The 11,074-nt window shown below is 40.1% G+C and overlaps 1 protein-coding gene across 1 annotated transcript in view; it reads left to right on the forward strand.

Annotated features, from left to right (window-relative positions):
- The window catches only part of CYSLTR1 (cysteinyl leukotriene receptor 1), a 33,614-nt gene extending 23,673 nt beyond the window's left edge, over positions 1-9,941 (forward strand). Inside the window, exons 3-4 of the mRNA XM_037513018.1 lie at positions 1,528-1,613; positions 8,797-9,941. Coding sequence (XP_037368915.1) covers positions 8,824-9,846 — 1,023 coding nt within the window. The 5' untranslated portion in view covers positions 1,528-1,613; positions 8,797-8,823 and the 3' untranslated portion in view covers positions 9,847-9,941. The remainder of the gene's footprint in view (positions 1-1,527; positions 1,614-8,796) is intronic.
- Positions 9,942-11,074: the final 1,133 nt, after the last annotated feature.

Genomic DNA, 11,074 nt, shown 5'->3' on the forward strand with positions numbered 1-11,074 from the left:
CAGTTCTAGTATGCATAAATAAATAAATCTTTAAAAAAATAAGCTTCAGAATTTCAAACTTGAGAAAACACCATGCGGCTGCCCAGATAATAAAATCTTTATTCATTTGTGCATGTAAGGAGTGGGCTAAATTGTAATTGTACCACTATCATAAAAATGGACAACTAGTACATTAGCCTGGTGATATCATATTTCTCATATATGGGTCTTAGAAATTCATAACCTTTTCTCATTCTATATTCTGGGGAAATATAAACCTTGTCTCAACACAAAACTGTGACAGAACCAAAGTTAACTTTCTCCATTAATGAGTGGAATCATAATTTCAGGATTAGAAAGGATTTTTTCATTCCATATTCTATTTTATCCATTTTGATTACAGAGGCATAGAACAAATGAAACACACAAGTTTACTGCCTGGTGTAACAAGATATAAAAGTCAACTCAGAAATTCCCCACCTTCAATCCATATTTCACTCAGACTGCTCATAGCAGATTACCTGGAAAAGAAATTTCAGAGGGAGAAGAAACTAGAGACCTGAAAATTTATTTGAGTGTAGGGTGGGCTCAAACAGCAGTATTGTAGCTACAGGTATAGGTTCCTACTTACAAAACTTTCCTGAATTTTATGCTTTTGCATTTGTTTTATTTTCCTTTTGGCTTAATTTTCAATAGAGGTCCTTTGAAACATTCCATTGTATTTATACTTCTAAGAATAAATTAAAGGGAGATGTTTATTTTGTGGGCACTTGGACCACAGATAAATGAAAAGCAGCCAGCCCCTGGGGTCCTTCTAGACAGGGATGAACATCGTAGGGCAACACAAATTTGAAAGAATATTGTTCAGGTTACTGCTGTTTCAAGAAAGCCCTTTTTTATCATTTCTTGGAGATTTTTTTAGACTTTGTTAACTGGTGAGAAGAAACATACACTCGTGGCAAGTTAACTATAGAAACTACAAAATAGTTATCTCTTATATAGAACATATACCAGATTTGTGATATGAACAAATTATTACCATGAGTTTATAAGAAGAATCCAAAGTCACCTAAGCTAACTTCTTTCAAGGAAACCTGTCCCGAAGCAATCCCATACAGATATACTCAATATTTTTAATATTCTAATTTTTCTTCCTGGTAAACTACATCCTTGGACATGAACTTGCAAATTATTTTTCCTTTGAATTTTATAACAAACTGCTTAGAAGATAAATGGGAAATACCATGGTTTAATAAGAGGAATATTTTTGTAATACTGTGTTCATCTTTCGATACAGAAGCTACATGCATATAGCAACAAACATCTGCTATCAGTCCTGGGCTGTTTTACAAGTTGCCCCGCTGGGAATGTAAAATTGAATGGAAAGTTGTGGAAAGAGGCACAAAATCCAAAAACTAGCCCTAAATCTTTCAGTAAAATTTGAAGTCCCATCACAACCTAGATCTGTGCTTTAAGCTGCTAAACTCCCATAACCCTTCTGGACTGCTCCTAAGGTCATTAACTTCCCTTTCAATCTTATTATTTCAGATTAGGCTTCATCTGATATTATACCATAAGAAGCACGGACCACTAACCAGGAACTTTTGTGAAGGGTACTGCAGTGCCAGAAAGAGGTATGGCTCTGTTTTATAAATGAATCTTGCTTTTCAATTCACTAATTATCTTAACAAAATAATTTTATCATCTGTACTAAAATTTAATTACATTTATGGTTATTGCTAGTTTATATTAATCAATACCCCATTTGTTTAGTGCTAAGATAACTCTTACCATCTTGTTTTGTATCCTGTCCACATTTCTGAGTCATCACTCTTCTTCCCCTCCAGACTATGAGCTGCTTAAAGGCAGGAATGGAGGCTTAGGCATTTCTGTATCCATTTAGTATGTCTCATTTTGGGGTAATCATAGCAAATTCCCAAATTCTATAAAAATTAAATGCTGTTTAAGACAAGCAAAACCATCATCTGTGAAATGAGAAGCTAAACTAAATAATCTCTACCCTGGGATTGATTACTTTTGTGTAAGTTTCACAGTCTTCTTTTTATGGCCCAATATAAGTCACTGACTTTGTCATTAAAAAAAAGCAATTGAACCTTAATATTAAAATTTCTAGGAAAGCTTATTTTGATCTATAAGGACTGGGAAGTTTAACAGGACTATAGATCATCTTTAAGTTTTTTAGTAACATATTTATCAATTTGTTTTTACTCATTTCATCTAGAGATCTGGGAATCTCATATTTACACAGAATGCTTAATAGACAAGATAAACAAATGATTAATCTGTGTCAAGATATGGGTATTTTTAATCGTACAATTAGCTTTATGATTTAGTACCCTCCTTAATACTTTAGAAAGCAACTTCACAGAAGAACAACTTTAGGCCCAGAGGGTGGAAAGGACAGAGATGAGCACATGGCTGTCATTAAATTATAATAGAATGAAAAGATAAAGTGGTTTTTAAGGACAATACCTTCAAGTAATAACTGGTTCCATCATCCATTCACTCACTCAGTTAAAATTCATTGAGCATTTGTGAGCAAAGTACATACATTTCACCCCTGTGTAAGATGCCTTCATATAGATCAACCAGATAATCTGTGAGGAGAGATAACATAGGCACACAAATCATTGATCTGCAAGATAGCTTTACAGTTTTCTACAAGAGAAAACTCATATATTACTTGGGATAGAAGATGAAGGAATGCTTGGTCAAGAAAACATAATTCAAGCTAACATTGGTAGTTTTTTATATACATAGATGGAGGAAAAGGAATTTAAGGAAGAAGAAATGCCATGAAAAAAGATAAGTAGGTGGGATAGTGCATGTCCCTGGTATAGTGAAATAGTGGCTGTATTGAATGATAGAGTAGGAGACAAAAGCTAGGAAATTTCAGTTATAAACAGACTAGACAGCATTAAATATCAAACTAAGAAATTAGGATTTTTCTGCTACTCTGTATCAGGGCTCTCTTCAGCAATTGATGAAAAAAGTTTTGAATGTGTACTGACTAATTGACAACCATGTGCTCATTTCCGTCCAAAGTTATTTCAATATTAAGATTTCATATACTTCATTCCTCACAATGGCACCAACTTCCTATAATAATGTGTAAGGATCCAATAATAAGAAATATGGGGTATATCTTTTCTGATTTGATTAGAAAGATTACACGACCTCTGGCTAATGTTTGTTTTATTTTCCAGCATTTTAAATTAGTTAAGAAACCTGAGGTTATAAGAAACATTTTAGCTACAATTGATTTTAAAATTAATACCAAGATTTTGGAGGATGGCACAGTGGTAAACAGAGCCTTTAAGTCTGGTACAATCGGAGTCGAGTCAGGCAAAGTTTATCGTTATATGTCATGTTGACCGAATGCATGATTTAAAATGAATTGCGTTGGTGGTAGGTGTGGTGTGAAAACAGGCTTCTGCAGAGGTGTTGATCCCATTCCTCTGAATCATATACAATATTGTAAACGAAGGTTACCTCAATTTAAAAAATACAAAAAAAAAAAAGAAATTTGGATTGTATTATGAAGTCTCTCGGGAACGGTTGAAGGTTTTAGAGCAGGGACATAATTGGTAGCAACAATGTATGGGAAATTACTCTGGAAAGAGGGTGTAGCAGGATATAGTGAGGGTTGATGGTGTTAGGAAAAACAGATGGTAGTTGTCTTTTTTTTTTTATTTTTCGATTCTATTTTTTCTCAAATTTCATTAGTTTGCCAGTGATTTACATAGTATATAATTTTGGGAGTACAACTTCACACAGCCATAGGTGCACATGCTTCACCCATCCTCCACCAAAATTATCTAATACTTTTTAAAGTGTAGTTCTTTTTTTAAAAGGCTGTTATTAAAATCTCAACACCACCATCTAGTGTCTGACACAGGGCTAACAAACCAAAACAGTTTCTCTTTCTTCCACAGTTGCACCAGGGTTCAGAGAACCAATGGAGAGAGAGGCAGACCGCCAGAAAGCAAACTGAGAAATAATGCAGAGTTTGGAAATAATAAACTCATTTTTCTCTAGGATCTTAGATAATCACCCTCAGAGTAATTCATCAATTTTTTATCATTTATGTAGAGGGCAGGACCGGACATGGAACAGGTTTTCTGATCCCATGCAGACCGGGTAAAGGAGGAGTCTGAGTCCTCAGTAGTTTTGCAGGTTTTTTATTTGGGGTTCACCAGGCATATGGCAGGCAGGGGTGCTGGCTGGGGGCTGGGAGGCTGACAGGCCTCCCAGCCCCCAGCAAGTCTTCACTCTATCTGGGCTCTCTGGAGTTGGTTCTGCTGCTTCTCAGCTTCTCTTTCGGCTTCATACTGCTGCTGCTGCTACTGCTACTACTGGCGTCCCCGTGATGCCGCCCTTAAAAAGCACAGTCTTAGCCCAGCTGAATCCCATCTACCTATGCCCACACCCTATTCCAGGTGCCCGCCATCAGGCATGCATTCAGGACAAGGATCCATCATCTATCCTGATGGCGGAAGGGCAGAAAAGCCTGATATTTTCTTTACCCTACAATATATCAACAGTTATGGGTGGAAAATACTACTACTTCTTAATGAAGGGGGAAAAACAATGACTAGCAAGGATGGACAGATAGATGGATGGAAGGATGGATGGACGGATAACACATACTCACTGGAAATATAATTGTTAGCAGTAGTAAACCCGGGAAGCTGTATTTTAATGGCAGGAATGGCCAGTGCAGTTTCCCTATGACCCAAGCAGACAGGGTAAAAGAGGAGAGAGTCCTGGAGCCCTCGGTGGCTTTTGCAGGCTTTTATTGGGATTTACCAGGGACATGGCAGGCAGGGGTGCTGGGGGGCTGGGAGGCTGGCAGCCCCCAGCAAGTCTTCACTCTTTCTGGGCTCTCCGGCATTCTCTGGTGGTCTCGGCTTCTCTTTCGCTCTCATTCGTGGTTCTGCTCTCTGCTTCTCGTGGTTCTTCTGGCGTCCCCGTGACATTACCCTTACAAGCCCAGTCTTAGCCCAGGTGTACCCCCTTACGCATGCCCACACCCCACTCCAGGTGCCCACCATCAGGCATGCATTCAGGACCACAAGGATCCATCATCAATCCTAATGGCGGTAGGGCAGAAAAGCCTGATGCTTTTTCACTTACCCTACATGTATCCAACCTACAACCACTATCATAGCTGCCTGTTTCTATATCCCTAGAGCAGATATGAAATCAGTCCCTCAGTTCCTAACAGGTCTTGCATACTTAAGCAGTCTTTCTACCTTACAAATCCTAACTGCTGGAAATAGTATTCTCATTTTTCTCTAGGATCTTGGGCAATCACCCTGAGAGTGATTCATCTTCAATTTTTTATCATATATCAACAGTTCTTGGTGGAAGATAATACTATTTCTTAATGAAAGGGGAAAAAGTGGAATGACTAGCCAGGATGGAAGACAGAACTATTTTAACTGTTTTACCGAGGAGCAAAAGTTGTATAAAAGGCCAACAAGTCAGACTTTGCTCAAATATTATATACCACATTACATATCGATGAGCAGTGCCCGACTTCTTAAAGAATAAAAGAAAAAAATTTCAAAGAGCATTAAAGAAATCACTACTTCCACACTATCTTATCCTTAGCTCTCTCTGATCAGAGCTTGTTAACTTGATTGACTTCCCTGATTGACTTCCCTGATACAGCTGAACTAGGCTGGACCAAGTAACAACCTCCTGCTGTAAAAAAGGCGACCATATAATGTTAAACAGTAAAGATTTGAATGTGCTTCTAGGAAAGAGCATAAGAATGACCAAGTACAAAAATGTCCTCACCCAAAGATATTCCAACTAGTTTTGCTACATCTTTCCTCAGATACTTAATTTGTGGTGCAGATTTTAAAAATGTATTTCACCTGTGTGGATTTTGTAAAGGCAGGAATACCACAGTGCAGGTTTTCTGATCCCATGCAGACCGGGTAAAGGAGGAGTCAGAGCCCTCAGTGTTTTTTTTTTGCAGGGTTTTATTGGGGTTCACCAGACATATGGCAGGCAGGGGTGCTGGGGGGCCTGGAGGCTGGCAGTTCTCCCAGCCCCCAGCAAATCCTCACTATCTGGGCTCTCTGGCATTCTCTGCTTCTCTCTTGGCTTCTGCTGCTGCTTTCTCGGCTTCTCTTTCGGCTTACTGGAGTCCCTGTGACACCGCACTTAAAAGCCCAGTCGAATCCCATCTATCTAGGCCCACACCCTACTCCAGGTGCCCGCCATCAGGCATGCATTCAGGACCGCAGGGATCCATCATCTATCCTGATGGGGGGAGGGCAGAAAAGCCTGATATTTTTCCTTACCCTACGGTCCACCCCCTCAGGGTTTTCTGCCATATAATCTACATATATATACAATTTTCTTAGCAAACGTAAACAATGCAGCCACGGCCCACAAAACCAAATACATCACATTATAACAAAATACAACAGAACAGAAATAAGTCCAGGCAGGGCCCCAACCTAGTGCAAAAGACAATTATTGGTACCAGCAGATGAGCCACCAAATCTGCTGCCAAAGGCACTGCTCATACGAGGGAGGGGAATCACTCACGGCATCTACTGTAACACACCAGGAACTGTCAGGCTTCCTGGCCTTCTCTGGCTGTAGTCTCGGCTACAAGCCACACACCGCATCCACCCCCAGGATGCACTAGCTCTGGGATTGGCGATTCTATTCTGTTGGGGGTAATCGCCAACCCTCAGGGTTTCTGTCTGCAGTAGCTCCAACACTCGGCCTTCATAGCCACCAATGCAACTTGCAGACCCCTGCACACAGGCCAAACCACTGCACAAGCACATGGGTCAGGGATCCAAACTCTACATATGGCTTGGGCTCCAGCCCAAGCCAAGTTCCCCACCCATCCCCCAAGGACGGGTTCCTCAGCTCCTCACCCTCACTCAAGAATGAGCAGGGCATCACCCACAGGTGATTTTACGAGACTCACAGGGCTTCAGCATACCCAGGCTGCTTAACAGCCCCTCAAGGCTTCCCAAACTTAGCATCAGCACCAGCTTTTGCCTTCTCAGTTGGCTTTTCTCCTCCGCCTAGCTGCTGGGCATACACAGGCTGCTTTTGGCCATCAAGGCCCACTGGCCACCCCCAGATTCTTAAAAAAAACAACCTGCCAAGGTCCTCCGCCTTCTGGCGGGATGGTCAGTCCAAGTCCATTAGTCGAAGTCTGTCAGGCCTCTCCCTGCATCAGCGCTGGCGAGCTCCAAATCATGGTCCTTTCTTTCCCCGATGATTCTTGCTTCCTCAGGGGTCATTGGCTGGTCCTCTCGGGTGTCTCCTCCTCTGGCTGAGGTCTCGTCCTGCAGCTCCCAGATGGTGTCCACCTTCTGTGCCGCCATGATGCCTCCAGCGTCGTCACAGGCAAACACAGTCTGTTACTCCTTAGTCCCTCCAGGCCTTCGGAGGGCTCCAATACCCGTCTGCATGGATCATTCTGCTGACTACACCAATTGTAAAGGCAGGAATACCACAGTGCAGGTTTTCTGATCCCATGCAGACTGGGTAAAGGAGGAGTCAGAGCTCTCAGTGGTTTTTTGCAGGATTTTATTGGGGCTCACCAGGCATATGGCAGGCAGGGGTGCTGGGGGGCCAGGAGGTTGGCAGTCCTCCCAGCCCCCAGCAAATCCTCACTATCTGGGCTCTCCAGCATTCTCTGCTTCTCTCTTGGCTTCTGCTGCTGCTTTCCTGGCTTCTCTTTCGGCTTCTACTGGCGTCCCCGTGACACCGCCCTTAAAAGCCCAGTCGAATCCCATCTACCTATGCCCACACCCTACTCCAGGTGCCCGCCATCAGGCATGCATTCAGGACCGCAGGGATCCATCATCTATCCTGATGGCGGGAGGGCAGAAAAGCCTAACATTTTTCCTTACCCTACAATTTTTTCCTCATTAAATAACTGGTTGGCTTCTAAAATTTCTCCAGCTTTGCATTATTTACCATAGCTTTATGAGGCTGCCTCCCAGCCCCCAGAAAGTCTTCACTCTCTCTAGGCTCTCCAACGGTCTCTTGTGGCCTTTGCTTCTCTGCTCCTTTCACTCTCTCTTTCATTCACTGTGCTGGCGTCCCCATGAAGCCGCCCTTATAAGCCCAGTCTCTCAGCCCAGGTGTACCCACCTACATATGCCCACACCCCACTCCAGGTGCCCGCCATGAGGCATGCATTCAGGACCACAGGGTTCCATCATCAATCCTAATGGCAGGAGGGCAGAAAAGCCTGATACTTTACTTACCCTACATTACCCTAGCTATGAGCATCACCAACATGTTACCTAAAAAGCCCACTTCCTAGGAAACCAAGCATTTTCTCCCAGATTTTATTCTCCAGGAAAATTCAATGCTCTTTCAATAAATATATAAATAGATCATACATACATACATACATGCATACATAATTTTATTTATGAAGCTACTATTTTTAAAGCATTTCTCTGATTGAAAAACAATCTCATTTAAATATTTAGAAAAAGGTACTGCAGTAATATGACTTAAAATAAGACAGAACTGTTTTAACTAGGCTTTGAAGATTAAGAAGTCCATCAGAAAAACATGAATAGAAAAAGAGAGGGAAGAGAGTTTTCTGGGTGCCTTTAGGAGCCAGACTCCTGGAGGCATGATGCAGTTGAATCCCTTCTCATTTCCCCACTACCTTTGCTTCTTGTTATGGTCAAAAAATTATACATACCTACACTAGACAATGAAACTCTAATACTTACTGTAAGTTATGGTCTGGTGAAAATTGACAAGATTTTCTATATATATGTATTGTAGGCCCTGAGCAGACATTCCTAGAGAAACATGGATGGAGTTGGAAATCTGACAGTATCTTCAGCCAGTAATAATACATGCAATGACACTATTGATGACTTCCGCAATCAAGTATATTCTACGATGTACTCTATGATCTCCGTTGTGGGCTTCTTTGGCAATAGTTTTGTGCTCTATGTCCTCATAAAAACATATCATGAGAAGTCAGCCTTCCAAATATACATGATTAATTTAGCAGTAGCGGATCTACTGTGTGTGTGTACACTGCCTCTCCGCGTGGTCTATTACGTTCACAAAGGCATTTGGCTCTTTGGTGACTTCATGTGCCGCCTCAGCACCTATGCCTTGTATGTCAACCTCTATTGTAGCATCTTCTTTATGACAGCCATGAGCTTTTTCCGATGCATTGCAATTGTTTTCCCAGTCCAGAACCTCAATTTGGTTACACAGAAAAAAGCCAAGTTTGTGTGTGTTGGCATTTGGATTTTTGTCATTTTGACCAGTTCTCCATTTTTAGTGTCCACATCTTACAAAGATGAGAAGAACAATACTAAGTGCTTTGAACCTCCACCAGACAATCAAACTAAAAACCACATTTTGATCTTGCATTATATATCATTGTTTGTTGGTTTTATCATTCCTTTTGTTATTATAATTGTCTGTTACACAATGATTATTTTGACCCTACTAAAAAATTCAATGAAGAAAAATATATCAAGTCGTAAAAAAGCCATAGGAATGATCATAGTTGTGACAGCTGCCTTTTTGATCAGTTTCATGCCATATCATATTCAACGCACCATCCACCTTCACTTTTTACACAATGAATCTAAGCCTTGTGACTCTGTCCTTAGAATGCAAAAATCAGTGGTCATAACCTTGTCTCTGGCCGCCTCAAATTGTTGCTTTGATCCTCTCCTGTATTTCTTTTCAGGGGGGAACTTTAGGAGAAGGCTTTCTACATTTAGAAAACATTCTTTGTCCAGCATGACTCCTGCACCCAAGAAGAAGGCCTCTCTGCCAGAAAAAGGAGAAGAAATATGTAATGAATAGTTTAAACCCATCTAGTACAAATTATTGAAAAGCTCCCCAAACAAGTATTTCCTCAAGTCATTTACAATAAAAATAAGCATTTCCATCAATATTTTGTAAATAACTAAATGTGTGCCTATAAATCTATCTCATTTATACATCTACCTTATTAGAGGTTGTAGATCTATTTTACGTGTTAAAAATTCATTCCATGACTATAAACTAAATTATAATCCATTTTTTGATCATTCCAAAAGTAGAGAATATTTACTTTTTAGCACTATAAAAAAAATTAGCCTGAGATCAAGGTTTTCCCCTAAAATAAGAACTTTACAAATGATAAGAACTAGCCTTTTTAAGGTATAGAATTAGCAAATAGTTCTCAACCATCCTAATATATCCCTTTGCATGCATGCCATCAGATGAGAACTGGAGATAACCCAGGAACTATACAAAATGTCTTGTCATCCTCTTCCTTTACAGTATTGACTGACTAGACAAAGTAAGGCCACCTATTCCAAAAGAGAATGTGCAAGTGGAAGACAGCCAAGTATTCAGACAAGTGGCCCTAAAGGAAATGTATTATCTGGAAACAGGAAGATAAACTTGGGCAAAGAATAATCAGCTTGTATCCAATTTTTTTTTTGCCTCCTCCTCATGCCCCCAAAGAGAATGGTGGATTTTTTGTTGCTAATTCTTACAGGGTCTCATAAGGAATTCTCTCTCTACACACATACAATCCTTTCTTTAGAAGTCAGACCATTGGCACTCCCATATATGAACAGAACGACTTTATCTTTTAAAAAGCAAAAATGAAGGTCTACTTTTCTATAGGATTATTGTGGGGATCAAAATTAACTACAATGGATTTCTGAATAAAAATTTGAGTGCTGATATATCAAATTATTTTAAGAAATACTGATATTTATGCAAATTGTATAATTATATGTAAAAATTTTTATGATGTGCATTGTAAGTGGAAGTTAATTATAAGTATTATTCTACACTTTTACTTTTATATTGGCATGTTGACAGGAATATCAGGATATGTTTACAGTGGTGTTTAATCACTTCTTGGCCTTTTGGCTAAGATCAAGTGTACAATGGTGTTTATATTACAGTAGAAGCTTTGTCTTTAAACAGCAACAATTTAATTATGGCTGAAATGTAATATTCATGGGCAAGCTTTTGCCAAAGTGTGGCATGTTCTTTAACTCTGTGTTTCAAAAGATACATAACCACAGAAGAA

The sequence above is a fragment of the Talpa occidentalis genome, unplaced genomic scaffold (genome assembly GCF_014898055.3).
Source record: "Talpa occidentalis isolate TD23 unplaced genomic scaffold, MPIMG_talOcc4v2.1 talOcc4.15, whole genome shotgun sequence".
Lineage (NCBI taxonomy): Eukaryota > Metazoa > Chordata > Mammalia > Eulipotyphla > Talpidae > Talpa > Talpa occidentalis.